This window comes from Prionailurus bengalensis, chromosome B3 (assembly GCF_016509475.1).
Source record: "Prionailurus bengalensis isolate Pbe53 chromosome B3, Fcat_Pben_1.1_paternal_pri, whole genome shotgun sequence".
In the NCBI taxonomy this organism is placed as follows: domain Eukaryota; kingdom Metazoa; phylum Chordata; class Mammalia; order Carnivora; family Felidae; genus Prionailurus; species Prionailurus bengalensis.
The window spans coordinates 33,516,507-33,542,322 of record NC_057355.1 but is presented as its reverse complement, the minus strand read 5'-3'; the positions used below and the strand labels follow the sequence as shown (position 1 = coordinate 33,542,322).

The following is a 25,816-nucleotide window of genomic DNA, read 5'->3' as shown; positions in this document are numbered from 1 at the left end:
GTTCAGAAAATGGCATTGGAACAACTTGGTTGGTATCTGGAGTAGAATCTTAAATTTCTTCCTAACTCCTTATATTAAAGTTAATTGATTTAGAAGCCAGAAATTGTAAAAGTAATACACTTTGCTACATATCAATAAGTAGAGAGCTTCTGCATGACAAAACGGGAACATTCAGATTCGAAACTGAAAAATATTTGCCACACCTATAAATGGTCAATTTTCTAAGTAGGTGAAAATCCCCACTAAATCATTAAGGGGGGGGGGGGGGGGACCCAGTGGAAAAATGGGAAAAATAGGTGAAGAGAGTGCACAGAAAAAGAAATGTAGAGCCTTAAATCTTTTTTCAAATGCTTGAACTTCACTCATAATAAAATAAAATCAAAATTGATGAAGATAATTCATTTTCACCAGTCAGATTTGCAGAGATCAGGGAATTTGATACTATGTTGACATGGGTATTGTAAAACCAGGTTCTCTTGAACAGTATAAATTGCTACAACCTCTTTGAATGAAGTGTGGTAATAATCTATTAAAGTGTAAATGTGTACCTTTTATAATGTCACTTGTAAAAATTTGTCCCAAGGTGAATTTGCATGATCACAATAATGTGTGTGTGTGTGTGTGTATGTATGTGTGTGTGTGTGTGTGTATATATATATATATATATATATATATATATATATATAGCCAATGCAGTAGCATGGCAGCAAAAAAAAAAAGAAGGTCTAAATGTCCTTTAATTGTGGACTGTTTAAATAAATTATGGTACCTTCATACAGAATGTAGAAAGAGGTGGACCCACGTGTACTAATGTAGAACCACATAAGAAACCTATTAAATAATAATAAACCAAGATGCAGAAGAGAGTGTGTGTTACTCTTTGTGTGTGTGTGTATACCTGTGTACATTAGAACATCTCTGAAAGAATATGTAAAATAATGGTAATAGTCATTACTTTTAGGTAGAGAAGTAGAGGAAAAGTATAAGAATAAAGGAGACTTATTTTCAACATAAATTCATACTGTTAAATAATTGTTTTTGACCATGAGCCTATATTACCTATTCACTTAAAAATAATTTCAAGTAAATATTATAACATATTCTTAGTGACCATTTGTCTTTTTACAATACTGTCCTCAAGACACTTACTAAAGTACTTGCTTAATATTGCATTATAGAAAATAATATACTTCTTATAACCATCCCTCAAATTAATAGTATTTCAACTCATGTAAGTAATACAAGATTAGACCAAAATGTTACTATTATTCTTAGCTATCTGAATAATCTTTCTGGTTTCCATAAGATTTTGATTATCTTGGTAAGCAACATTCCATGCAACTCTATGAAGTCCTATATTTGTGTGAAATTTTTGGTAACAGTTTTGAGATAATAACTCACATACGATACAGTTCACTTACTTAAAGTGATTTTTAGGGGTGCCTGGGTGGCTCAGGTCATGATTTTGCAGTAGACGACTTCAAGCCCCGCATCAGGCTCTGTGCTGACAGCTCAGAGCCTGGAGCCTGCTTTGGATTCTGTGTCTCCCTCTCTCTCTGCCCCTCCCCACTCATGCTCTGTCTCTCTCTGTCTCAAAAATAAATAAACAGTAAAGAAAAAAAATTTTTTAAGTGCTTTTTAGTATAGTTGCAGAGTTGTTGCAGTCACTATCACAGTAAACTTTAGAATATTTCCATCACCCTGAAAAGAAATCTCATATCCTTTTACAGTCACTTCCCTCCCTGCCGCCTGCCACCCAACCCTTGGCAACCACTAATCTACTCTGTGAATTTGCCTATTCTGGACCTTTTGTATACATGTGAATCAAACAGTATGTGGTCTTTAGTGGCTAGCTTCTTTTTATTCAGCATAATGTTTTCAGTCTCATGTGCATTATACCATATATCAGTACTTCAGTCCTTTTTATGCTTGGATAATATTCTTTCAAATGGATATTCCACATTTTGTTATCCATTCGGCAATTGATGGACATTAGGGTTGTGTCAACTTGGGGCTACTGTGGAAAATCCTGCTCTGAATATTTGTATACAAGTTTTGTGTGGAGCTATGTTTTCAGTTCTTCTGGCTATATACCTAGGGGTGGAATTGCTGGGTCATGAGTAACTCTGTGTTTAATTATTTGAGAAACTGCCACAGTGTTTTCCAAAGTTCCTGCACCATTTTACATTCTCACCAGTAGTGTATGAAGATTCTGATTTCTCCACATCCTTGCCAACACTTGTTATTATGTGTCTTCTTGAATACAGCTGTTTTAGTGGGTGTTAAGTAGTGTCTGATGGCTGTGGATTTTGAGCATGTTTTCATATGCTTATTGGTACATGATATATTCTTATATTTAGTACAAACTTGTCTGCCTTTCCTAAAAATTACAATTATCGACTATAGATGCATTTCTCATTGATTATTTTGTGTTAAATGTATTTGCATGTCTAGATTTTACCACCAAGTTTATTTTAGGAGTCCATCTAGTCTTGTCAAATGGAAAATTTTAGCCAGTATGAGAAATGTGACCTAATAGAGCCTTATTGGGTCACTATGTATAGTGATTTTTCTGGCAATATCTTTTAAAAGTGCATGTATTATTTTTGTTGCAGTATTTCACTGGCCTTGAATGTGGACATAAGTTTTGTATGCAGTGCTGGAGCGAATATTTAACTACCAAAATAATGGAGGAAGGCATGGGACAGGTAAAGATGTCAATTTGATTTTCATTTTTTGTTGAATTTTCTACAGTGTTTAGACTCTTGCACATATATGAACAGGTGAAGCATTCTGGATTATGAATTGCATGAGGAACTACTTTCTATATTGAGATAAAAGATAATTGAGGCTTTTTTTTTCCTATTTATAATGTGGCAATCCATTTAAAGGTACAGTCCAGGTATGTTTTCTCCACGGCATTAATATGTGTATATGTCAGACTGAACTTGTTGAGCAATTTTGTCAGGTCTCTTGCTTGTGCCTTTCAAGTTTTATATTGAAAAACCAATTATTCAGGTCAGCAGTTCTAGTTACATTGTGGTGATAAATACACACATACATTTCCTTTAATGGAAAGGGAACAATTAAGATCCTATAAATGTTAAGGTATTCTCAACCTAGTGCCTGGCGATGGTAAGCATTCAGTAAATATTTGTTGAATGAAGACATAGTTTAAATTTCAATCTTTTTCAGACTATTTCGTGCCCTGCTCATGGTTGTGATATCTTAGTGGATGACAACACAGTTATGTAAGTATTTCTGATAGATATTGCATGTTGAATATTGGTTAGTTGGTTAAACCAAATTATTTTTTTGCTCAAACCTCAAAGGAGGTGAAATTTTTAGTCTGAAGAGACTTTCTAATCCACATTCCTTCATAGTAGAAAAGCTCATTTCTAACTTGGGTAAATGCCCAGACACTATTCTTGTAAATATATGGCAAAATACTAGGCAATATGTGATAGCTGCATTTCAGTAATCCTTGGAGTTGGAAAATAGGATATGTCCATTGAGGTCCTCTGCCAAGATGGAGGTAACAGGGAAGGGGATTTGTTGTGATATAGTATTTGTGCAGGTTAAAGAGGAACAGGAGTGGACACACTTTAATGTTGGTATGACACTTATTAAAAGAGAAAAAGAAGGAAGAAGGATTTGGTAGGAAGAGACTCCGACTGTGGGGCAGGTGTGAGAGTCTGTAGCAGCCCTGTGGGGAATTCTACCACATAGATTGCCCATACATGAACACTTCAGGAAGCAGAAATGGCTGAGCCCCGGTCCCCTTCCAGGCTCTGTCATTCACTGGGAGCTACCCAGGGAGAGTGTGGCCTCATTTGGAACACTGCTCCCAAAGGTGCTGCATTTGGAGGTTGTTGGCTAACTCTTCTTGTGAAAGGTTCTCTTTTTGAAGGGAGAAATAAACTTAAAGAAACAAGTATAGTGTTTAGTCCTGAACCTGGGGTAGAATCCTGAGTCTGTGCTATTACATAGCCTGAGGCTACTTAATTGACTTCACTTTAGGAAGATAAACAGATTGAGGGCCTGAACTGTCTTGCAAAAAATTGTGTAGTTAGTAGTGGATAATTGCCTATATAGAAAGGTAGGTTTGTGTTTAAACTTTGGGATTTGAAGGTAATAAAAGTAAAAGCAGCCATGGACTTTAATGAGCAAATTTCTTAACCTGTCTAATAAAGCCTTAAATTGACTTAGCCAGCAGTTTATAAAGCTCACTGGTTCTACTTTATTAACCTCAACCTACTTTGGTTTACTAAAACATATGTACTGTTGCTTGTTGTCAGCTCTGTGTTAATACTGCCTCTATCTTGAATTGAATTTTTACCTTACTGTTTTAAGCTAGCAAAAATCAGTTATATATCATCTTGAGGTATCACCATCCTTCCAGTTGTCTTTATCTTGTCCCCTGATACTTTCTGATTTGTAATTTTTCATCAATACATCAGCTTCAGCAATACATTTCATCAGTATAGGTCACTGTATCTCTTATCTCTTCCACAAACATTTACTGGGAGCATTAAGATACATTTCCTTCCCGGATCACCTGGGTGGTTTAGTTGGTTAAGCGTCATCTGACTCTTGGTTTTTGGCTCAGATCATGATCTCATGGTTGTGAGATCGAGCCCCACATCAGACCCCTGTGCATGGAGCCTGCTTGGGATTGTCTCTCTCTCTGCCTCTTCCCTGCTCGCTTGCTCCCTGTCTCAAATAAATAACTTAAAACTTTTTTTGAAGGTGCATTTCCTTTGCCCAGTAGGATCATAGTGATAAAATGCAGAGTTTAAGTTTTATATATAAAGGCATGTATAAAGTACAGTTAGAAGCAAATTATTCCACCTGAAGAGATTAGGAAGACTTAAGAAGTAATATAAATGGGGTAAAAATGTGGATTGAGGGAGTGGAGGGTAATGGGGGTTAAAGAAAAAATACCAATATTTTAAAAAATAGTTCATGAACTTCTCTATTAAGTATTCTGTGGTGGCTAGAGAGTAGTAGATTGTTAGAGATGAGGATAAAAGACCTTGACAGTTGATGAGTTTTGTCATAGAAGATTGTTAAGACTCTGATAACAAGATTTACATTTTTAGAAATGTATTGAGGAAGCACCTGGCTGGCTCAGTTGGAATGGGAGGTGAGTTCGAGGCCCAGGTTGGGTATAGAGGTTACTAAAAATAAATAAACTTAGGGAAAAAAAAAAGAAATACAATTTTAGTATAGTGAAGGATGGTTTAGAGTGGGGAGGCATTTGGGCAGGGAGATGTGACCATGAATTTATGAAATTTTGTGACATTTTTTTTTAGAGGGGAATGGAATAAATGTTTTCAACACATAAAACAATGTGGCTAATATCACAAGGGCTCTTATAAATCAAGAAGATGATAATCCTATGGAAAACAGTTCACAATGAAAGAAATTTTAATGCTAATAAATAATAGCTATCATCATGCCTAGTTACATAAATGTAAATCAAAATTTGATGCCCTAGTTTTAAAAAGTTGTGGTTTTTGTTTTTACATTACGGATTGGTAAGGATTAAAGAATTTGGTAATACGTAATGTGAGTGAGAGTATACTACAGTAGAGAATGTAAACTGTTGCAACCTTTTTGTAATGCAATTTGGCAATTTCTACAAATGTATATACTCTTTGCCCTTTCATGCAATAGTATCATTTTGAATATGTCATTCTACTGCCTTCTTGCCTCCATTGTTTCTAATAAGTCAGCTGTTAATCATATTGTTCCCTATTTGCTACTTTTTAAGATTTGCTGTGTCTTTAGCTTAAGGGAATTCAGCAATGAATTCCTGCGTCGGGCTCCTGATAACATAAAGCCTGTTTGGGATTCTCTCCCTATCTCTTTGTCCTTCCCCTCTCAAAATAAACTATAAAAAAAGGACAGCTTGGAGAATACTTAGAAGAGCATGTTAATAGCGATATCAGCTAGGGGTTTGGGGATTAGGAAGAGGGATTTTTATTGTTCACCTTATACAGTTGTATACTGTTGGTATATAATTCCATTTTCTTTCTTAGAAATAAATATTGTAGAATTTAAGATTATTTTAATGAAATGAGAGAACGTGTTTAAGTGTTTAATCTTAAATAATAAATGAAATATGCTTAATAATTTTTCTCTTAGTGTGAAAGAAATAGACTCCTTCACAGTCATGGTATTATCATTTTTAAATTTCCAATTTGATAGGTTAAAAAAATAGTTTAATCTGAATTCATCTCATTTGGAACTTGAACCTGAAACTGGATTCTTTTCTTGAAGACACATTCTCATATAAACTTCTCAAGTTGAAGCTAGCATTCCGCCTCCTCCCCCCCCCCCCCATGTGTGCCTCATGGTCAGGAAGTGAAGTTATTGTCCCCCTTAGCTTCAGATGTTATATTCAGATTGGTCTCTACTTCAGTTTAAAATCCATATAGACCTTGAGTCTTGTGTTACTCAGCTATGTTGTAGTCCTTTCTACTTTTATTTGCTTGACTTCTTGGTCGCACCCACTTAATTATTCATAGTATTCACAACTTACTGTCTTTCTCCCAAAGTTTGCTGTCATCAGTGTGATTTCAGTGTCTCTACGTATAGTCTGTTATTCTATACCCTGACCCTGTGGTTCTCATAGTGTAATCCCCCCAACCAGCAGCAACAGCATCACCTAGGAACTTGCTAAAAATGCACATTCTCAGGCCCAGATCCAGACTTACCTCTGGGGATGGGGCCCCCGCAATCTCAACAAGCTCTCCTAGTGTAGTTTGAGAACTTAAGCATACATCAGCATACTGCCATAGCCTCTCGTTTTCCTGTTGTACTCATTTCCAGTAAAATCCCCTTTACTCCAGCACCAACTCCTAAGGCTACCAACCTAGGCCTACTCCACATCTACTCTAATTGACTTGGCAAAATCATCTTTTTCTGCCTCTTCTAAAATATTGCTCTTTGGGTTTCTGGGTTTCTTCATACTTTATACACTCTCCTTGGTCATACATTGGAAATTCCCAGATTTATATGTCCAGGTCAGCTGTATCTTTTGAGGACACACATATTCCACTACCTATCAGGCATGTTCATATGTATATTCCTCAGGCTTTACCTTCTCCAACTCCCCTACCACCGCCACCGCCACCAAACTCATTCTTCTGGCTGCTTAGTATCAAAGAATGGTACCACTAGGTGTAAAAGACTTGCCTAAATTAGAATCCTGATCATATCCCTGATTCATTTTTCTTCCACATTTCCTAGAGTGTTCCTTACACCAAATTCATTCCTACATCGCAGTTAGTCTTAAATCCGTCCATTTCCCCCAGTTCCTACTGACATTGACCTGATACAGGCTGTCATCTTCTCTTAGCTGGGAATCTGTGATTGGTTCCTCAGTGATTCTCTTATACTATATCATCACTTTTCAATTCGTTATTTCCATTCTGTATCGCTTACCTGTGCAGCTTCATCTTTGCCTTGCCTTTTCTCACATTCTCTTTTCTAGTGGTGTGGAACTTGGCGTCTTGAAAGTACTGTGCATTTTATTTGCATTTGGTTTAGTTTGACTTTTAGTTTTTCTCTAATGTCTCTTGACTGATATGCAGTACTCTTTACTGTTTTGCTCTTTAGTTCTGTTAATCCATTCATCCTCTTAGTCTCCTTCAGGTCTCAGCTTACTGATTTGCATTTTGGTTTGAGCAAGTATCCTACGTGTTCCTTAACTCCCCCATATTTTCCTTAATATACATTTTTGTAATTGCCTATGTTCATATCTATATTCTTTCTTAGACTATAAACTGTATGATTCCAGGTCCACTATTTGTGTTCACTAAATGCTTGTTTCCATTCAGGAGGTGATCTTAATAATTAAAACTAGTTACTTAGTAGATTCAATTTTTTATTCCACAGCAGTGTGTATATAATAGGCATGTATCTTTGAATCCGTAACTGGAGGTGTATTTTTCTCTCTTGCACTTATAAGCACGTGTCATCATTTTAGCCTTTAGTCATGGATTTGTGATAGGATACCATCAAGGCTGTTTGGCTAAGTGGGTCTCTGTTATACAATGGCCTCATATAGTTATACTTCCACAGTCAGGAGGGTAACAGTATACTCTGAGAATTTTTCTTTGTCCCAGGATTTGTCCTTTATGTTTTCATGAGATTAATGTAAGTTACTTCTCTAAATTATTTACCACTTGAGACCAAATAAATACTCATCTGTTTCTATTCATCTTAGCACATGTAGGTTTTTGTTGTTGTTGTTGTTTTTTAATATAGTTGTTTAGGGCCTAAGTTTCTTTTCTGTGTGCAGTTTCTCTATTCTTCTTAGGGGTGGTAAAGGTAAACTTGTATGTATTAAGTCTTTAAATACCTTCAAGTAGGGACACCTGGGTGGCTCAGTCAAGTAAGCATCCGACTCTTGATTTTGGCCCGGTTCAGACTCTAGGCAGCTGCTTGGGATTCTCTCTCTCTCTCTCTCTCTCTCTCTCTCTCTCTCTCTCTCTCTCTTTCTCTCTCTCTCTCTCTCTCTCCCCTTCCCCTACTCGCATGCACACTTTCTCTCAAAATAAATAAACTTAAAAAAAAAAAAACACCTTTAAGTAATACTATTTAGTCTCATCTTGAGTAATAATTAATAGTGCCAACACACATCTGGAATGTGATGTTCTAATTCAACATCCTAAGATATCACTAAAAAAATTTTATGATTTATTTTCATATATGGAGGTTTTAGAAACAGACAAGCAGAGGTGGTGACAGGAACTCATTGCTATTCACTTCTAGCAAAATTATGCCAAATGCTTTTACTTTAAGCTTTAGCTGATACATAAGATTTTTTAAAAATGAATTTTAGGATCACGGTATAGATAATGCCTACCTCTATTGGCTAATTTCCCATCTGTCTGAAAAGGGCAGAAAATTTTCTTTTGAGAAATGAGTTGTTTTAAATTAGATAGTATAATTTAAATGCTGTTTTGCAATTATTTCCTGTTCCATCAACTGTAAGCACTAGATCTTAACTCCATATTACATAAGGTTAGGAAATTGATGCCTCTGCACTTTCGCCTTTATCTCTTTCACCTCCTAATTTCTGTTAGACATGTAATTACTTTATATTGCCAACTTTATAGTTATTTTTTCTTTTCTGAGACAGATTCTTTCATATTTTGCCAACAAGTTTATTCAGAAAATAAACCAGTACTTTTCTAATATTACAGCTATGTAAATATTACTTAAAACCAAGTAGTTGAATGGATCCAGAAAGAAGTAAATGTAATCCTCTAAGTCATGCTTCTCCGGGAAGAATATCCAGACATCAAAGTCAGATGGTTAATTTTTATATTCTAATAGTTTCTTAAAGGTCACAAATACAGTTGTGAACCTGTCTAGACCCTTAAGTGAAGCCATACAGTTTGAACTGCCTGAGGAAGGAGAAAAACTAAACAATGATATGTGTTAATCTTAGTACAATAAGCATCTCATCTTTTACAGAGGAAAAGTACAGTAGGCTGAGTTTGCTATATGTTGCTTTCTATTTTACTTTAGTAAGTTCTAAAGTATATTGACTAAAATATGTAAAGTACATTAACTTTAAAAGTATGTGTGTTTTATTAACTACCCAAACAAGATAGAGGTACCCAGAATGTTCATTCTTGTGCCCCTTACCAGACAGTATCTATCTCAGCCTTGTTCCCGGTCATGATTTTTGTGACCATCAGTTAGTTTTTCCTGTTCTTGAGCCTCTTTAAAAAAATTTTTATAATGTTTAATTTATTTTTGAAAGAGAGAGAGAGAGAGAGAGAGTGGGGGAGGGGGAGGGGAGAGGGGCAGAGAGAGAGGGAGACACGGAATCTGAAGCAGGCTCCAGGCTCTGAGTTGTCAGCACAGAGCCTGACGAGGGGCTCCAGCGCACAAGCCATGAGATCGTGACCTGTGCCAAAGTTGGATGTTTAACCAACTGAGCCACCTAGGTGCCCCTTGAGCCTCTTTTAAATGGGATCATGTAGCATGTATTGTTCTTGTGAGTGTGTATCTGTTTCATTTAACATAATGTCTTTCAGATATGTATTCAACATATCTATATATTTTTATGTTTGTTTGGGTTTTTTTTGTTATTACTAAAGATAGATAGTAATTTCATTCTTAGGATGATGATAGACATTTGGAGTTTTTTGGTTTGTTTGCTTGGTTTTGACTGTTGTGAAAAGGTTACAAAGAATATTCTTAGATGTGTGTTTTGGTGAACATGCACTGATTTTTTAAATTAATTTATTTATTTTGAGAGAGACAGACAGTGTGAGCAGGAGAGGGGCAGAGAGGAAGGGAGAGAGACCGAATCCCAAGCAGGCTCTGTGCCATCAGCATGGAGCCCAGTGTGGGGCTTGAACTCACAAAATTGTGAGATCATGACCTGAGCTGAAACTCAGAGTTGGATGCTCAACCGACTGAGCCACCTAGGTGCACCTGCACTGATTTCTCTTGAGTATGTACTCAGGAGTAAGATTTTAACTTTAATATGTAACTTCCAGGTAGTTTTCCAAAGTATTTGTATATCTTTTTTTTTTTTTTAATAAAGTGCCCATTCAAGTAACCTCAAATTTTGTTACTTTGTTTGTTCCTTTGTAAGAATTCTTTAAATATTCTGATATGGGTCTGTTGTTAGATATATATGTATTACACCTACTTTCCCTTATGTGTAGCTTCTCTTTTCTCTCAATGATTTTTGGTGAACAAAGTTTCCATTTTAATGGCATCTAACTCATCATTTTCCCTCATTTATAATTATTGCTACTTAAATCTTTTTTTAACCCCAAAGTTGTATCTGTTTTTAAGATAGTCCACAGAGACATTATGGAAAATGCTTTGATAACATGGCTTTAGAGTTGTGTGTCTCATAGTTGAATAAATTTAATGCCTCCCATTATTTCCCTACAGTGAAAGAGAAAAGCATTTTAGTATTCTAAAGTAGGAAATTTCATACAAAAGCTATAGAATACTATTTTAAAATACATGCTTAAGGGATCAGAGCTCAAGTTCGTACTGAAATAATTTCCTAGTCTCATTGAAATGCAAAATGAAATAAGTTATCAAATTTTGGTAGTTCAAAAGGCAAAGTATATAGATAGTAAATTACTGATTATTATTTAAACTTTTGAAAATATTTTTGAACTGTAAATGTAAACTTAATAGATTGAAAGGAGGCACAGAAGAGTGTGGGACGGGTGCATGAGGCTGATTGTGTAGGGCTTTATAGATCATTATAAGATCGTTGGCTTTTATTCTGAGATAGAGCCATGAGAGGATTCTGAGCAGAGGAGTGATGTGGTCAGAGAGGGTTGTTCCTACTGTTGGCATGAAAAAGAGACTAAGTAGGAGCAGGGAAATTGGGAGACTCTTGTAGCAGTCTGGGTGAGAGATGATGGTAGTTTGATCCACAATGGGAGCAGAGGAAGTAATGAGAAATAGTTGGATTTTAAATGTATTTTAAAGGTAAAGTCAGATACTGGAGTATAAGAGGAAGAGATGAGCCAGAGATTATAGTAAATCTTATATTTATTTTTAATGACCAGAAATTGAACAGATTTATTGTAAAGATGTTAGTCACATTATCATAACCCTACCAATCCAAATGTCCAACAGTAGAGGAAGATGGAATGTAATATAGTCATTAAAAAAGGTTTGGGTGGGGGGAGTACCTAATTTCAAGTTTTTATTAAAAAAATGATTTGTGGATTATTTTAATGTTTTGGAAAATGCCTATAATAATCTTAGTGAAGAAGCAAAGGTATAAAATTATTATATGTAGTACATTCTGTTTAAAATTACATATCATACATTTACCAAAATAAAGAGTAAAAAGTCCAGATTATTAAAATGTCAAGTGGTTATTCCTCTTGAGTGATAGAGTTACAGGTGATTTTTATTTCCTTCTTTATACTTGTCTATAATTGGTATGTCTGTCAGGAGAAAAAACCCATATTATAGAAAAATATTTTATCACTAATCCTGAATTGAAGCATAATGTTGATTTACTCTTCGTGCTATATAAGCAGAAGGCATGGTTTACTACTTGGCACACTAAAAAAAAAAAAATTCTGGTGGATAGCTGTCCACTTATCTCTTTTGTAAAAACAGAATTATCCCAAAACTTAAGGGTACTTAAATGCATCTGACACTGTGCTTAGAATGTATAATGGGCTATCAGTAGAAGTCATTATGTTTACCTTCATAAAGAGTTGCCTTCCACCATGAGAGTTGGCATAATAACTATTTCCAACGTAAGTGATGGCAGTAGGTCTTTGCCAAGAGAGTTAGCTTATTAATAGCCAGGATAATGCTTGTCTTCTTGAGAGTGCTTTCTCAAGATCACTTTCTTACTTTTCTTTATCACAAGATAAACTATAACCTAATAACAGACCTAACTAATAACCTTGCCCTAGTAACTATGGCTGACCTTTGTTCTAACCAGGTAAGCTAGATCAGTTATAAGAAATCACTGGGGGTGCCCAGGTGGCTCAGTCCACTAAGCATCTTAACTCTTGATTTTGGCTCAGGTCCTGATCTCACAGTTCTTGAGATCAGAGCCTGCTTGGAATTCTCTCTCTCTCCCTCTCTCTCTGCTCCCCCCTAAATTAATAAACTTAAAAAAAATTGTTTGGGTTTGTCACATCAGAGAAGCATTGTGGTATAATAGAAATTAAAAATGGTAAATCAGGGCATCTGACTTTGGATCTCATTCTTATTTTTTTTTTAATTGATGTAAATTTCACATAACATATTTACCATTTTAACTATTTAAAGTATACAATTTAGTAAACATTAAAAAAAAGGGGGAGCATTTGGGTGACTTAGGCAGTTAAGTGTCAGACTCAGGTCATGACCTCGTGGTTGGGAGAGTTCGAGCCCTGCGTTGGGGTCTGTGCTGACAGCTTGGAACCTGAAGCCTGCTTCAGACTGTGTGTGTGTGTGTGTGTGTGTGTGTGTGTGTGTGTGTCTGTCTCTCTCAAAAAATAAATATAAACATTAAATAGTAATAAAGTATACTTTTCATAATGTCATGCAACCATCATCACTATCTAATTCTAGAACATTTTCATCACCCCTAAAAGAATTCCCATATTCATTAAACAGTCACTCCTCATTCCCTCCTTCCCTTAGAACCTGACAATCACATATCTGTTTTCTGTCTGTACGGATTTGCTTATTCTGGAGATTTCATTTAAATGTCATAATGCATATGATCTTTTGTTTCTGGCTTCTTGCACTTAACATAATGTTTTCAAGGTTCATCCTTGTCACCCATGTTGGAGAATGTGTTAGTACTTGATTCCTTTTTATGGCTAAATAGTATTCCATTGTATGGATATTCCATATTTTGTTTCTTCATTCATCAGTTCTTGGACATTCGGGTTATTTCCATTTTTTGTGGAAACATTTGTTTTTTTTTGTTTTTTAATTTGAGATAGAGAGAGTGCATGTGCAAATAGGGTAAAGGGGCAGAGGGAGAGAAACAGAATCTCAGTCAGGGTCCACACTGAGTGTGGGATTGTGACCTGAGCTGAAATCAAGAGTTTGACACTCAACTGACTGAGCCACCCAGGTGCCTCCAAACATTTGTGTTTTTATTTGGAGATTTGTGTCAAGTTTTTTATTTGAACACCCATTTTTAATTTTCTTGGATACCTAGGAATAGAATTGCTGGGTCCTTTGGTAATTCTGTGTTTAGCCTTTTGAGGAATCACCAAATACACTAAGTATTTTTAGACCTCAGTTCTAGCATCTCTGAAATGTGGAGGTTTACTCATTTAGAAAATATTTATTGGGGTACCTGGGTGGCTCAATCGCTTAAGCGTCTAACTCTTGGTTTTGGCTCAGGTCATGATCTCTTGGTTTGTGAGTTCAAGCCCCATGTCGGGCTGTGCGCTGATGGTGCAGAGCCTGCTTGGGATTCTTTCTCCCTCTCTCTCTGCCTCTCCCCCACTCGTACTTTCTCTCTCTCTCTCTCTCTCTCTTAAAATAAACTTAAAAAAAAATTTCTTGAACACTTACTGTAGGCCAAGCAGTGTACTAGACACAAGGGATCCTTTTATGGAGTTTATTATTTGGTTGGGGATAAGAGAGCATAAAGGCAGATATTAAACACATTATACAGATAACTTTTTAATAAAAATTATGACAGATTTTATTAAGGGGGTATGTGTTAGGTGCCATGAGAGCTGCTGAGAGGGAACTGGTGTGGGTAATTGTCAGAAAAAGCCTCCTTTTTAAAAACTGTGAGTAACAATATTTCTTAGCTGAGTTAAAAAATAATAATAATATAGCATCTAATATTTATTGAGTGTTTACTATTTGCCAGGCACTGTTCTAGTTCACAACTCCTCATTTCTGCTATCCATTTCATAGATGAGTAAACTGAGAAATGGAGAGGTCAAAGAGCTTACCCTCATTTCATAGCTAGTAAGTTGTAAAACAGTATTCAAAGTTAGGCTGTTCCAATTCAGAGCCCACCACGATATTCTTCTTTCCTTTTAAAGTAGAGGTAGCTGTATGCAAAAGCCCCTGAAGAAGGGCAATACTCACCAGAATTCTGTTCCAATACTCACCAAATTCTGTTGACAGAATACCGATGTGACAGGAGTACGCTGAAAGAGGAACAGTACAGGGTGGGGTCTTGTGGAAGGCAAGCAGTGCCATAGAAGCTCAAGAATTTGATGGGGCCAGATTATACAAAACCTTTTTGTTTGTTTAAAATATTTAATGAGGTTAGACTGTGTTTGCGTTTGATAGTTTTTACTGGTTTTGTCAGTGGTTAACTCTTTCTGTTTTAACTATTTTCTTTAAACACGGGAATGTTTACCATTAAGACTAATAAAACTTAAGTTTCAGGATGGGTTACTATGAGTTCTAGAAATTGTTGCGAATATATAAAGTGTTCTAGGTGCATAATGGAAGCCACGTTGCAGTCAGTAAACATTTCTGGTAAATTACTAACAGATCTCAGAAGAAGGCCCTTCAATTTATATATAGCAAAACCTGGATCCATTTCTTAACATTCCTGTCAGCATCTCTTATTTCACACACTGATTTTTGGGAGGGGTCTGAAGGAAGCTGGCTGAGAATTGCTGTCCTAAGGCAAGATATCAGAGTAAGAATACTCTGAAAAGGGCCTAAAGTTGGCAATAGTTACTCTGTCATCAGACTGTAATAAAGTGGGTAAAAATGGACTTTCGTGTATAGGAAACATGGGAATCGGGGGTCTACCAAAATAAAACTACAGAAACTTGGAGATTGTTGTCTTGATTTCTACAGTTACATTTGTTGATGGTCTATATGCATTTGAGTATATTCAGTTTAGGGTAGTTTTTAGAGCTGCAGCATTGAAATTTTATTTTGTAAATGTGGAAAAATACTCCTGGCTGAAAACATCCTAATAAACTATTTTTATTCTTGTTCTCAGGCGCCTGATCACAGATTCGAAAGTTAAATTAAAGTATCAACATTTAATAACAAATAGCTTTGTAGAGGTAAGTGATTTCTCTTCAGGTTACCTTTTTAAATAAGCGGAATTATTTATTAATAAAATATTTTTTCTTGTATGAAATTCTCTTGATAGTAAGAAAGACCTTTACCATAAATTTAGATTATGGATTTCATTCATGAAGCATACCTAACCCGTATTCTCAAAGGAGTGTGACAGACCAATAAGTGGGTGTCTCTTTATAGATCTAGAGCTGTGGTGATCAAATTATTTTTACAGTATTCTTCCTTTATCCCTAGCAAAAAATTGTAGCTGACTGTTAATGATGACTTGTTTAATCATGTCTGGCAGTTTAACCTTGCTATATCTCTGCTTGTTTTAGCTCCTGTTACCAATAAACTTTAATAAAGAGAGCTATAGTTACTTGTTTTTACCAAATGTCTTTCTTTTATCAGAAACAGGTCAGCAAACTATGGCCTGCCTGTTTTGGTAAATATTTATTTGGATGAGCCCATTTGTTCTATGACTCCTTTAGTGCCACAGTGGCAGATAGAGTAGTTGCACAGAGGCCCTTTTTGACCCTCCCAGACAAAAATCTTTACTCTCCGGCTCTTTATGGAAGACGTTTGCCAGCCTCTGTATAAGATCATCAGTGTAAATTGGTATTTTAGTTCTACATAGTAATATTTATTTCACTTAGGGATTAAACTGAAGGTCAGATCTTCTAGAAAACAGCATATTTTAGGAATAACATATTTTTTAAATCGTAAACTTGAATTCCGGTGTAGAGTGTTACTTGAACCCTGTTTTGTTTCCTGATAAAAAAAAATACCCAAAGGTTTTACTTTTTTTTTTTTTTTTTAAGAACTAAAATGCAATCTTTACCATGGTTTAGGAACTGACTTTTGTTCATAGAAGACTTTTTTTATGGTCAAAGAAAGAAATTACATGTATATTCTGTAACATCTGAACACCTTCCCTGGGGCACTTTGCTGGTCCTGTCAATAGAGCATGCGACTCTTGATCTCGGGGTTGTGAGTTTGAACCCCATGAAGGGCATGGAGATTACTTAAAAAAAAAAAATAAGTAAAAAGGGGGAGAGGCCCCTGGCTGGCTCAGTCATGCAAGCGTATGCAACTCTTGATCTTGGGGTTGTGAGTTCGAGTCCCCATGTTGGATGTAGAGATTACTTAAAAAAATAATAAAATCTTTAAATACCTTCCCTCCTTCCCTGAGTAGGAGTTCATCTTGTTTCCTTACATCTTTGAAAATTACCCTGAAGTAGAACCATAAACAAATCAATGTTTCTTAATAACATGGGTAATTATTTAAAAAAAATTTTTTTTAACGTTTATTTATTATTGAGAGGCAGAGACAGAGCATGAGTAGGGGAGGGGAGGAGAGAGGAGGAGACAGAGAATCCGAAGCAGGCTCTAGGCTCTGAGCTGTCAGCACAAAGCTTGATGCAGGGCTTGAACTCATGAACCGTGAGATCATGACCTGAGCTGAAGTCAGATGCTCAACTGACTGAGCCACCCAGGTGCCCCAAATGGGTAATTATTTTAAAGTTTGTGGGTAGAATTTTGAAGATAGAACCATATTTTATGCATATTTTATAAAACCAAGTCTCTGAGAGATCTTGGAAAAACTGTGCATCTGAGAGCATTACTGTAGAAGACTCCTAAATATTGGAGACAGGCTTTTATATGCTTCTGTCATCATCCCTGTCTTTGGCCCCCACACTAGGGAAGCATTGTAAATAATTGCTTGTTGTGCTAGGAAATCTTACATCGTGATTTAATTTGCCATCGTTTTTTATTTTCTAACTTGGGTTTCAGTGCAATCGACTGTTGAAGTGGTGTCCTGCCCCAGATTGCCACCATGTTGTTAAAGTCCAATATCCTGATGCTAAACCTGTTCGCTGCAAATGTGGGCGCCAGTTTTGGTAAGCAAGTGATTCACTAAATTGAAATAGTACACATAGCTGTTCTGTTTATTCTTGGTAGAAAAATAATAGAATTTTTTTTTTTTTTTTTTTTTTTTTTTTTTTTTTACCTCAGGGAGGGAGGTGGGTGATGTTGGTTTAAGATAGTGTATATTTCTTTTAAATAAGAATTAGATTAAAAGGTCGCATCTTCAGTAATTTTTTCTTTCCTAGTTGCTCTTTTTTCTTATGGGAAAAGAAGCAGCTATAATCACATTTTCTTGTGTGCTCTGCTGGAACTAGTATATGAGCAAACTTGTAGATCTGGGGTAAGAACTTAGTTCGTCTCATTTCTGATGGACTATTTATTTTGTCAAGGTATATTTGGTTCCTTTATGGCTCTTGCTCTGTTTTCTAGTTATCTCTTAGGAAATAAAATAAACAGGATTATTTTTCCTTTACTCTGACAAGTTAAATCTTACTTCTAGAAAGAAAATATGCCTTGATAAATTTGGAAAGATAAAACATGTTTGATTACATGTGCGTTTTCACCAAAAGTTTTCCTGTGGCTTCTCTGGCCCCACCTTTCCTGGTAACCTTGGTTCTTGGAGTGTATAGCATGCTCTTTTGGTCTTTGAATTCTAGATTTGACTTAACAGAGAATTTCCAATACAGCATATTCATGTTAGAAAGTTAAGATAATTTTCCATTTCCTTGGTGGATCTTTTAGGAACAAGAAACCCATCAAACCAAGTAGCTCTAAGAGCTAGCAGATAGACATTATATTGGTATTCCATACCATTCTTTTTTTTTTTTCTCTGCAAGCAACTATAGAGTTAGACTTATACGTCGTTAATACTAAATATTTCCAAAAAGAGCAGGTAACCTCACAGAGATTAAATATGTGTGAAATACATGCTATTTTGGTAAAAAAATTAAATATACATTCTAATGTAGAATTTACCCTGTAAATAAGACGTGGAGTCTGATTTCATATGTATTTTAAAACATATTTTTAGTATGAAGTATCTTGTATACAGACCAAAATATAGAGAATAACAGCAGTGAATACTTAGTAGCTACTAACCCAGTTTTAAGCAAAGTATTTTGTTTTTGTTAAGAAATCTGTCAAATGAATGACAGATTCATTTGACACTCCTTTGTTCCCTTCTCCATCCCATTCGCCATCTTCTTTTCCAGAAGTAACCATTATATTTGACTTCATTTAAATTGATAGCACTTTGTTCCTCTCATTTACAAAGGATTTTTGGCATTCCTGGAAAAAATCAGCCATTCAGCAGGGTTTTTTTTTTTTTTATAAGCATTTGAATTTATTCTTAATTTATACTTTATTTTAGCAAATGTATACACCACATTTGCCTAGAAAACAAAAAGGCATGAATAATTCATGTGTTCTTAGAGAGTGTTTAGCCACACTCTTGTTTTACACCTTGCTTGGTAAACTTTCTCTCTATAAGACTGAGGTTCATTTGTTTGTGTCATGCAAAGATGTGACCTGTTTGCTCACTGTGCATTAGGATTAAATTATATAATTCTTCATTTGGGGTGTTAAATAAGAGATTTAATATATACTGATGAAGCATTGGTTGAAATTTAAGTTTAAATTAGTGAAAATTATTTGTTTGGTTTCAATTGAAGAATGTTTACAGCATGGAATTATACATTTTCAAAACTATCAGAAAAATACAGATCTCGCTAAACTCAATTTTTTGTCTTAACAGTTTGGTGGCTAGAGAGTCCTTTCTTAGGAAGTTGTCATCATAGCATGTCTTCACGGCTATAATCATTTCTTCATTTCTCGCACACACCACAATACATGCTGTTATAATGCTAAATTCTAAATAATCTGTAGAATAATATGAACTTGCCTCATGCTCTTGTATTTGCTAGTCTTTAAAAACAGTGAAACCACTGAGGAACTATAAAGCATGAAATGGGTTTGTTTGTGTACTGACTTACAGTAGGTAGGACTTAATTCTTTTAACTCTTCTATCACTTAACAGCTTTAACTGTGGAGAAAATTGGCACGATCCTGTTAAATGTAAGGTGAGTTTGTCTGGCATTTTCATTTTTTAAATAATACAATAGAGCAGTTCTAAGACTTGATGACTGAAAACTGGGGCCCACAACTTTGTTATCCATTTGTAGATAGAAAATTGTATTTTTTTCCTTTTTATTTCAGATGATCGTCACAAGTATTCATAAAGCATTCCTTACAAATAAATCAGCTCCTGATAATTATCAGGATTAACAGTGGTTAAGGCACCTCCCTGAGCAGACTTTGTAATTTACGAAGGGGAATAATACATCTTGGAGCCGGGCTTCTCATCAAGCTCTAGGTTCCTCACTTGGCTTCAGCCAGAGAAAATCCTCCTTTGGTTGATTTTATATACACTGGATATGAGAACTACCAGAGTCCCTTGGTTTAAGAGGAATTAAATCCAGTGATAATCTTGTCCTTTGCCTTTTAAATGTAAGCTTGACTGTATTTAAATGTTGAAGTAATTTGCTATCCTTTCTCTTAAGTCTTTTGTTGTACCCTAACAGTTGTTGTTTTCAAACAGTGGTTAAAGAAATGGATTAAAAAGTGTGATGATGACAGTGAGACCTCTAACTGGATTGCAGCCAACACAAAGGTTGGTATTTCCCTTCAGTAAACTCTTGGTAATGAAACTGTGATAAGCATAGGAGCCTTGGCATTAGCAAAACAAGTAAGTTTCCTAATTAGGGACGGGAACTTGTTTTACCTTTTCCTCAGTTCAGATTTGGGGGTTTTTGGGTTGTTTTGGGGATTTGGGTTTTGGTTGTTTGTGTTTTTCCAGAATGATTGCCGATTTTTAGTGTTTGAGTTTATTTTATTGAGCACTATACTGCAGTATAGTACTCTTCTTTGGAAATTTTTGTCCATTAGGACACAGTTTCCTATAGAAGAAGAAGCTGACAGTTTTTCTACCTGAGAGTTTGATGATGCTTTTTTATATTGTTATTACCTGCCTTTTAGTATATAGAGTTTATTCCACCTAGCTTGGTTTTATTAGGCAAATTTACATTTCTGCCTTTAAAAACTCCCAGGGTTTGGTGTGCTTGGCTGGCTGTCAGTAGAACACACAACTCTTGATCTTGGGGTCGTGAGTTCAAGCCCCATGTTGAGTTTAGAGGTTACTAAAAATAAAATAAACCTTAAAAAAATTCCAGGGTTTAACTTTTAAGGAGTCGTTTTTTTTTTTCTTTCTTTTTAAGATTTTATTTTTAAGTAATCTTTACACCAAATATGGAGCTTGAACTCAAAACCCTGTGTTCAAGAGTCACATGCTGTACTGACTGAGCCAGCCAGGTGCCCCTCCTTACGGAGTCATTCTTTAGAGCAGTATTGAGAGTAACTGACTAATAACTTTTTTTTATGTAGCTGCACTGGACTTAACATGTTTGACATCTTTAACATGTTAAATTGCTAAAATATGATTTAAGAGACTTGACTCCTGAGAAATAGAGGTTTTGGGGATAATATGGGTATCCCTTGTTTTTTTGTTTTTATTTTTAAGGTACATTATTGCTCATGATATTAGTTTCAGGATACTAGTTTCAAGATTGTTCATGTCTTTATGACCATGGACCAGTTCTTTAACCCTAGACAGATGTTTTGTCTTGCAAATGAAAGTTGTTTTGAACACCCTTCTTTTTTAGCACTAAGTAATAAGCATACATTTGAATCCCAGCTGTGTACCCAGCAATCTCTTAGTAGAAATTGTATAAATAGTCAGTCTTTATTTAATTCAGCCTTATAGCCTATCTATATTGGAAGTGGCTTGCCCTTGATTATAGGTTTATTCATGGGCTATTCATTTTTAGTATTGTCTTAGATGATGCTTAATGAATACTGAGTTGTTTGACCAGCGTTAGAGCTTTCCATCACTCAATCACAGGACAATTAGAAGAATAAGGAGTGTTTAGGTGCCCCTGGGTGGCTCAGTTGTTTAGGGTCTTTGTCTCAGGTCATGATCTTGTGGTTCATGGCTTCAGGCCCCACATCTGGCTCTGTACTGACAGCTCAGAGCCTGGAGCCTACTTTGGATTTTGTGTCTCCCTTTCTCTCTCCCTTTCTCCCTCCCCTGCTCTTGCTCTGTCTCTCTCTGTCTCTCAAAAATAAATAAATGTTAAAAAAAAAAAAAAAGATTAAAATAAAAGATGTATCATGCAATTAAAAGATTTGTTTTATTGGGGATGGGGGACTAAAACATTAAGCACTTTTAACCATACACGTAGTAATACTAGTTTTACAGGAGGTAAAACATTTGTTCATGTAAATACACTCTCCAATATCATCTAGAAATAATTATTGAGTACTCCTGTATACCACATACTGTTTGCTCTCATTGTTTTATATGCATTAACTCATAATCGTTATAGTGATCCTATTCCTATTTTCCTTTGTCAGATTAATAACTAAGGAAGATAAAAATAATAAAAACACTAGTCTGAGATCACACAGGTAGCAATGGTAGAGTCAGGATTCAAACCCAAGCAATTTGGCCTTAAGAATAAGGTCAGTGGGATTGGTAAGACTGATAAATTCTTTTTGTGGCTACTGAGTCTCCCAACTTTCTTCTGTCAAATACACTTGTTTTACTTATTTACTTGTTGTTGTTGTTTTTAAGTACACTCTACCCCCAATAGGGAGCTTGAAATCACAACCCAGAGATCAAGAGTTTCATGCTCCACTGACTGAGCCAGTCGAATGCCCCTCAAATACCCTTGTTTTAAACTCTTTTCACTGTGGTCCATTTACAACTGTGCTACAGAGATCATGGCTTTTTCCAAGTCTGTGTCATATTCTTGGTTGCCAGTGAGCTAAAGTTATTACCCTACAGCAGGTCTACTGCTTTTTTCCTTTTGGAAAATCCACAGAATCAAACATTAATTTTAATAAAACTATGAATAAGATATAAAGGTTCTATTTCCCTGCATTAGTTTGATGCCTGTAACTCCCATAAGGGGGGAGTATCACCCATTATATTACTGATAATCCTTATAGTGATTCACAATTTGACCTTTGTGAAATAACACTACCCTGCCCATAAGCTATGGTAATTTTAAATAGGTCAATGTGGTAACTTCTAATTATACATTTTAAATCAAATCTTTGAAATCAATTAATATATTTCACATTTTCTCAAGAAGCAAATTCCAGGTCTAGAATATCTGTATCTGGGGTGCCTGGATAGCTCAGTTGGGTGAGCATTCAACTTTGGCTTAGGTCATGATCTCACAGTTCCTGAATTCAAGCCTCTGTCCCCCTACACACCCCTTCTTTCACACCTTTCCCATTTACGCTCTCTCTCAAAAATAAATAAAAAACATTAAAACAAAACATTTCTTAATAAAATAAAATGTTTCATTCTATATTTCTTGGTCACAATTAACCAAGCTCTCAATATGTTACGATACCACTGATAATCTGCAATTTTTTTTTTTAAGTTTACTTATTTTTGAAAGAGAGAGAGAGAGAGAGAGAGAGACAGGTAGAGAGACAGGGAGTGAGAAAATCCCAAGCAGGCTCCAAACTGTCGGTATGGAGCCTAACATGGGGCTCAAAGTCATGAACCATGAGATCATGACCTGAACCGAAATCAAGAGTCGGACGCTCACCCGAGACACCGAGGTCCCCCAATAATCTGCAAATTTGTTCAAGGAGCTAATAACAATAATAAAAGCTTCTGAAATCACTCAAGAGAAAAAAACTCCAGTTTTATCTCAAAATTATCAAGCAGATAATTTTGTTATTACTAATTGTCATTCTTCCTCAAAAATCTCTCTAAACAAAGCCAAACATATTCAAGCCTATACTCCCTACTTTAAACATCTTGGAGGTTTAAGCATCTTGGAGGTTTAGAGGTTTGGGGATTTCTCTAGATGCAAAAAGAGGCCTATAGTTTAAATGAACCACTTAGTGAAAATACAACTGCCCTATTCTGAACTACTAGTTTTATAGAGCATATTCAAAGATTCGGGGACTTCAATGAACACATTAAAGTTGTTCCCCAACAACACAGAAAGGTTTTTCTTAAGTGACATGAGTTATCTTTACCATAATTTTAGAAAGCACAAAAATATTGATTTCAACCATACATTTCTCAAAGGTGTGGGCATCTGTTTTAAGTGACAAGACTTATTGTTTCATTACTAATGCTTTCTGGGAGGTAAAAATATGTTTTAACCATTTTGGGTAGAGCAGGGTACTAATGGTATAAAATTGTGTGTTGGCCTCCATTGTTTAAATACTCCTTATCCCTTTTTTTTTTTAATACTTTTTTTAATGTTTGAGTGAGAGAGAGAGAGAGAGACAGACAGACAGACAGCATGAGTAGAGGAGGGGCAGAGAGAGGGGAAGACACAGAATCCAAAGCAGGCTCCAGGCTCCAATCTGTCAGCACAAAGCCCGACACGGGGCTCGAACTCACAAACTGTGAGATCATGACCTGAGCCGAGTCAGACGCCCAACCAGCTGAGCCACCCAGGCACCCCTCTTGGATAATACATCTTCAAAGCCAGTAATAATGATAATAGCTCATTTCCAGTAGTACTTACTGTATTCCACACTTTTCTGAGTGCTTTACATGTATTAATAACAATAAATGTGGTATTTAAAAATAAACCAAATCCAGAATTGGCTTCTCTTCAGTGATAGTAATACAACCTAGTGTAGCATTGACACCAACTTTATAGTTTCTCTTCATAGGAATGTCCCAAATGCCATGTCACAATTGAAAAGGATGGCGGTTGTAATCACATGGTGTGTCGTAACCAGAACTGTAAAGCAGAGTTTTGCTGGGTGTGTCTTGGCCCTTGGGAACCACATGGATCTGCCTGGTAGGTTGGGGAAACGAAGGGGAGAAAATGTTCACATAAGTATGTAATATATGCGTATACTGTGACTAAGGTTTTACCTCACGGAAGTCACCATCTAACTTGGGAGCTAAGTAAATGAATACAGTGTGTGATCATCGTTAAAAGTACAGGCAAGATGTCTGGAGAGAAGTCTAAATTAGGCATATTTCACAGAGAAGGTACCAATTGATGTGAATTTTAAGGGAGAGTAAAAGTTCATTAGTTGGAAGTGGTAGAGAAGACGTTCAGGGCAAAAGGAGTAGCATGAATAAAGGTAGAATGATATGAAAGCATATGACTAATTTAGAGAAGAGTTGCATTGTCTAATATGTCTGTCTAGGCAGTAGTTGAAAACTAAGAGACTGTTGGTAGAACCTAACCTGCAGTTGTGTTTTACTTACCCTTGTGTACTATTAGACAAAAAATGTGTCCCAAACTTTAAGAATTGGAAAATTGCCCAGTGCAATCCAGATTATAAGCCTCTTTTGGAAATATAAGAACAGGCCTGTATTCCTGCTTGGCAGCAGTCATCTGGAATTGATTAATAGCCCCTTAGATGATGTCTTAACTTGCCAGTTTGATACATTTATTTCCCCAAGACTGAATCTTCAGGGCATTTGTATGTAGCATGATGGCACCATATTTAGAAGGTGGTATCACATTTAGTAGATACATATCTTTGTTCTGTGCATATATCTTACCAGTTCAGGAAAATGCAAGTTAGAATCATGATGCCTTGAGTTTTGAGAGAAGGGAGCTAGCACACCTGGTAAAAATGAAAGTATTTCTGATTGTTATAGTACACAAATGGGCCCGTTTCACTAATTTATGTTACTTATTGGCAGTTCAGTTTGTGGCCCCTTACACGTTGTAGGGCATAGGAAAAGAGAAAGTAGACTGAGACCTAAAGTAGTTTGGACATTATCAGAAGGCTTTTAAGTGGGGAGTGGCCTGATTAGATCTGTAATTTAGATGAGAGGGCTTTGTATTAATGTGCTTTACATACATTACGTCAGAATCGTGGCTGCTTTGTAAAGAGTGAATGAGAGGGGAAGAAATCTCTTAGGTTTGGAGGAGGGTCTCGTGAAGACACTGGCAAGTCTCTTTTTATTTTCATTGGTACTTACATTAGTTTCACTGAAACTTTCATTAGTTTCATTAGTTAGAGGAATAGTGAGAGGGATTACTTGTCTGAAATTAATTCTGAATTAGGTAAAAACTAATTGGTTATGTAGAAGTAAAGAATGTGATTTTGCCACTGTCAAATCCAAGAAAGGTATTTGGGGTTTAGCCTGACAGATACTCTAGATTTTAAGAAGGCAAACTGGAGAATTAGACTGTCTCAGAAACTAAATCCACTCTAGTATATTTAAACAAACAAGCCTAATAAATGGAGAAGAGTTACTAAAAATACGTTTTTTAAGTTACTTAAAAGTCCCAAAAAGTCCCAAAAGGAAATCTTGGATCATCACTCAAATTTTAAAGAAGCTGTTTTAAAAACTGAAAAG

The 25,816-nt window shown here is 35.8% G+C and overlaps 1 protein-coding gene across 1 annotated transcript in view; it reads left to right on the top strand.

Moving 5' to 3' along the window:
* The window catches only part of ARIH1 (ariadne RBR E3 ubiquitin protein ligase 1), a 122,763-nt gene that overhangs the window by 77,845 nt on the left and 19,102 nt on the right, over positions 1-25,816 (top strand). Inside the window, exons 4-10 of the mRNA XM_043555074.1 lie at positions 2,616-2,708; positions 3,196-3,251; positions 15,458-15,524; positions 17,317-17,423; positions 19,427-19,469; positions 19,988-20,059; positions 24,160-24,290. Of these exons, the coding sequence (XP_043411009.1) occupies positions 2,616-2,708; positions 3,196-3,251; positions 15,458-15,524; positions 17,317-17,423; positions 19,427-19,469; positions 19,988-20,059; positions 24,160-24,290 (569 nt within the window). The remainder of the gene's footprint in view (positions 1-2,615; positions 2,709-3,195; positions 3,252-15,457; positions 15,525-17,316; positions 17,424-19,426; positions 19,470-19,987; positions 20,060-24,159; positions 24,291-25,816) is intronic.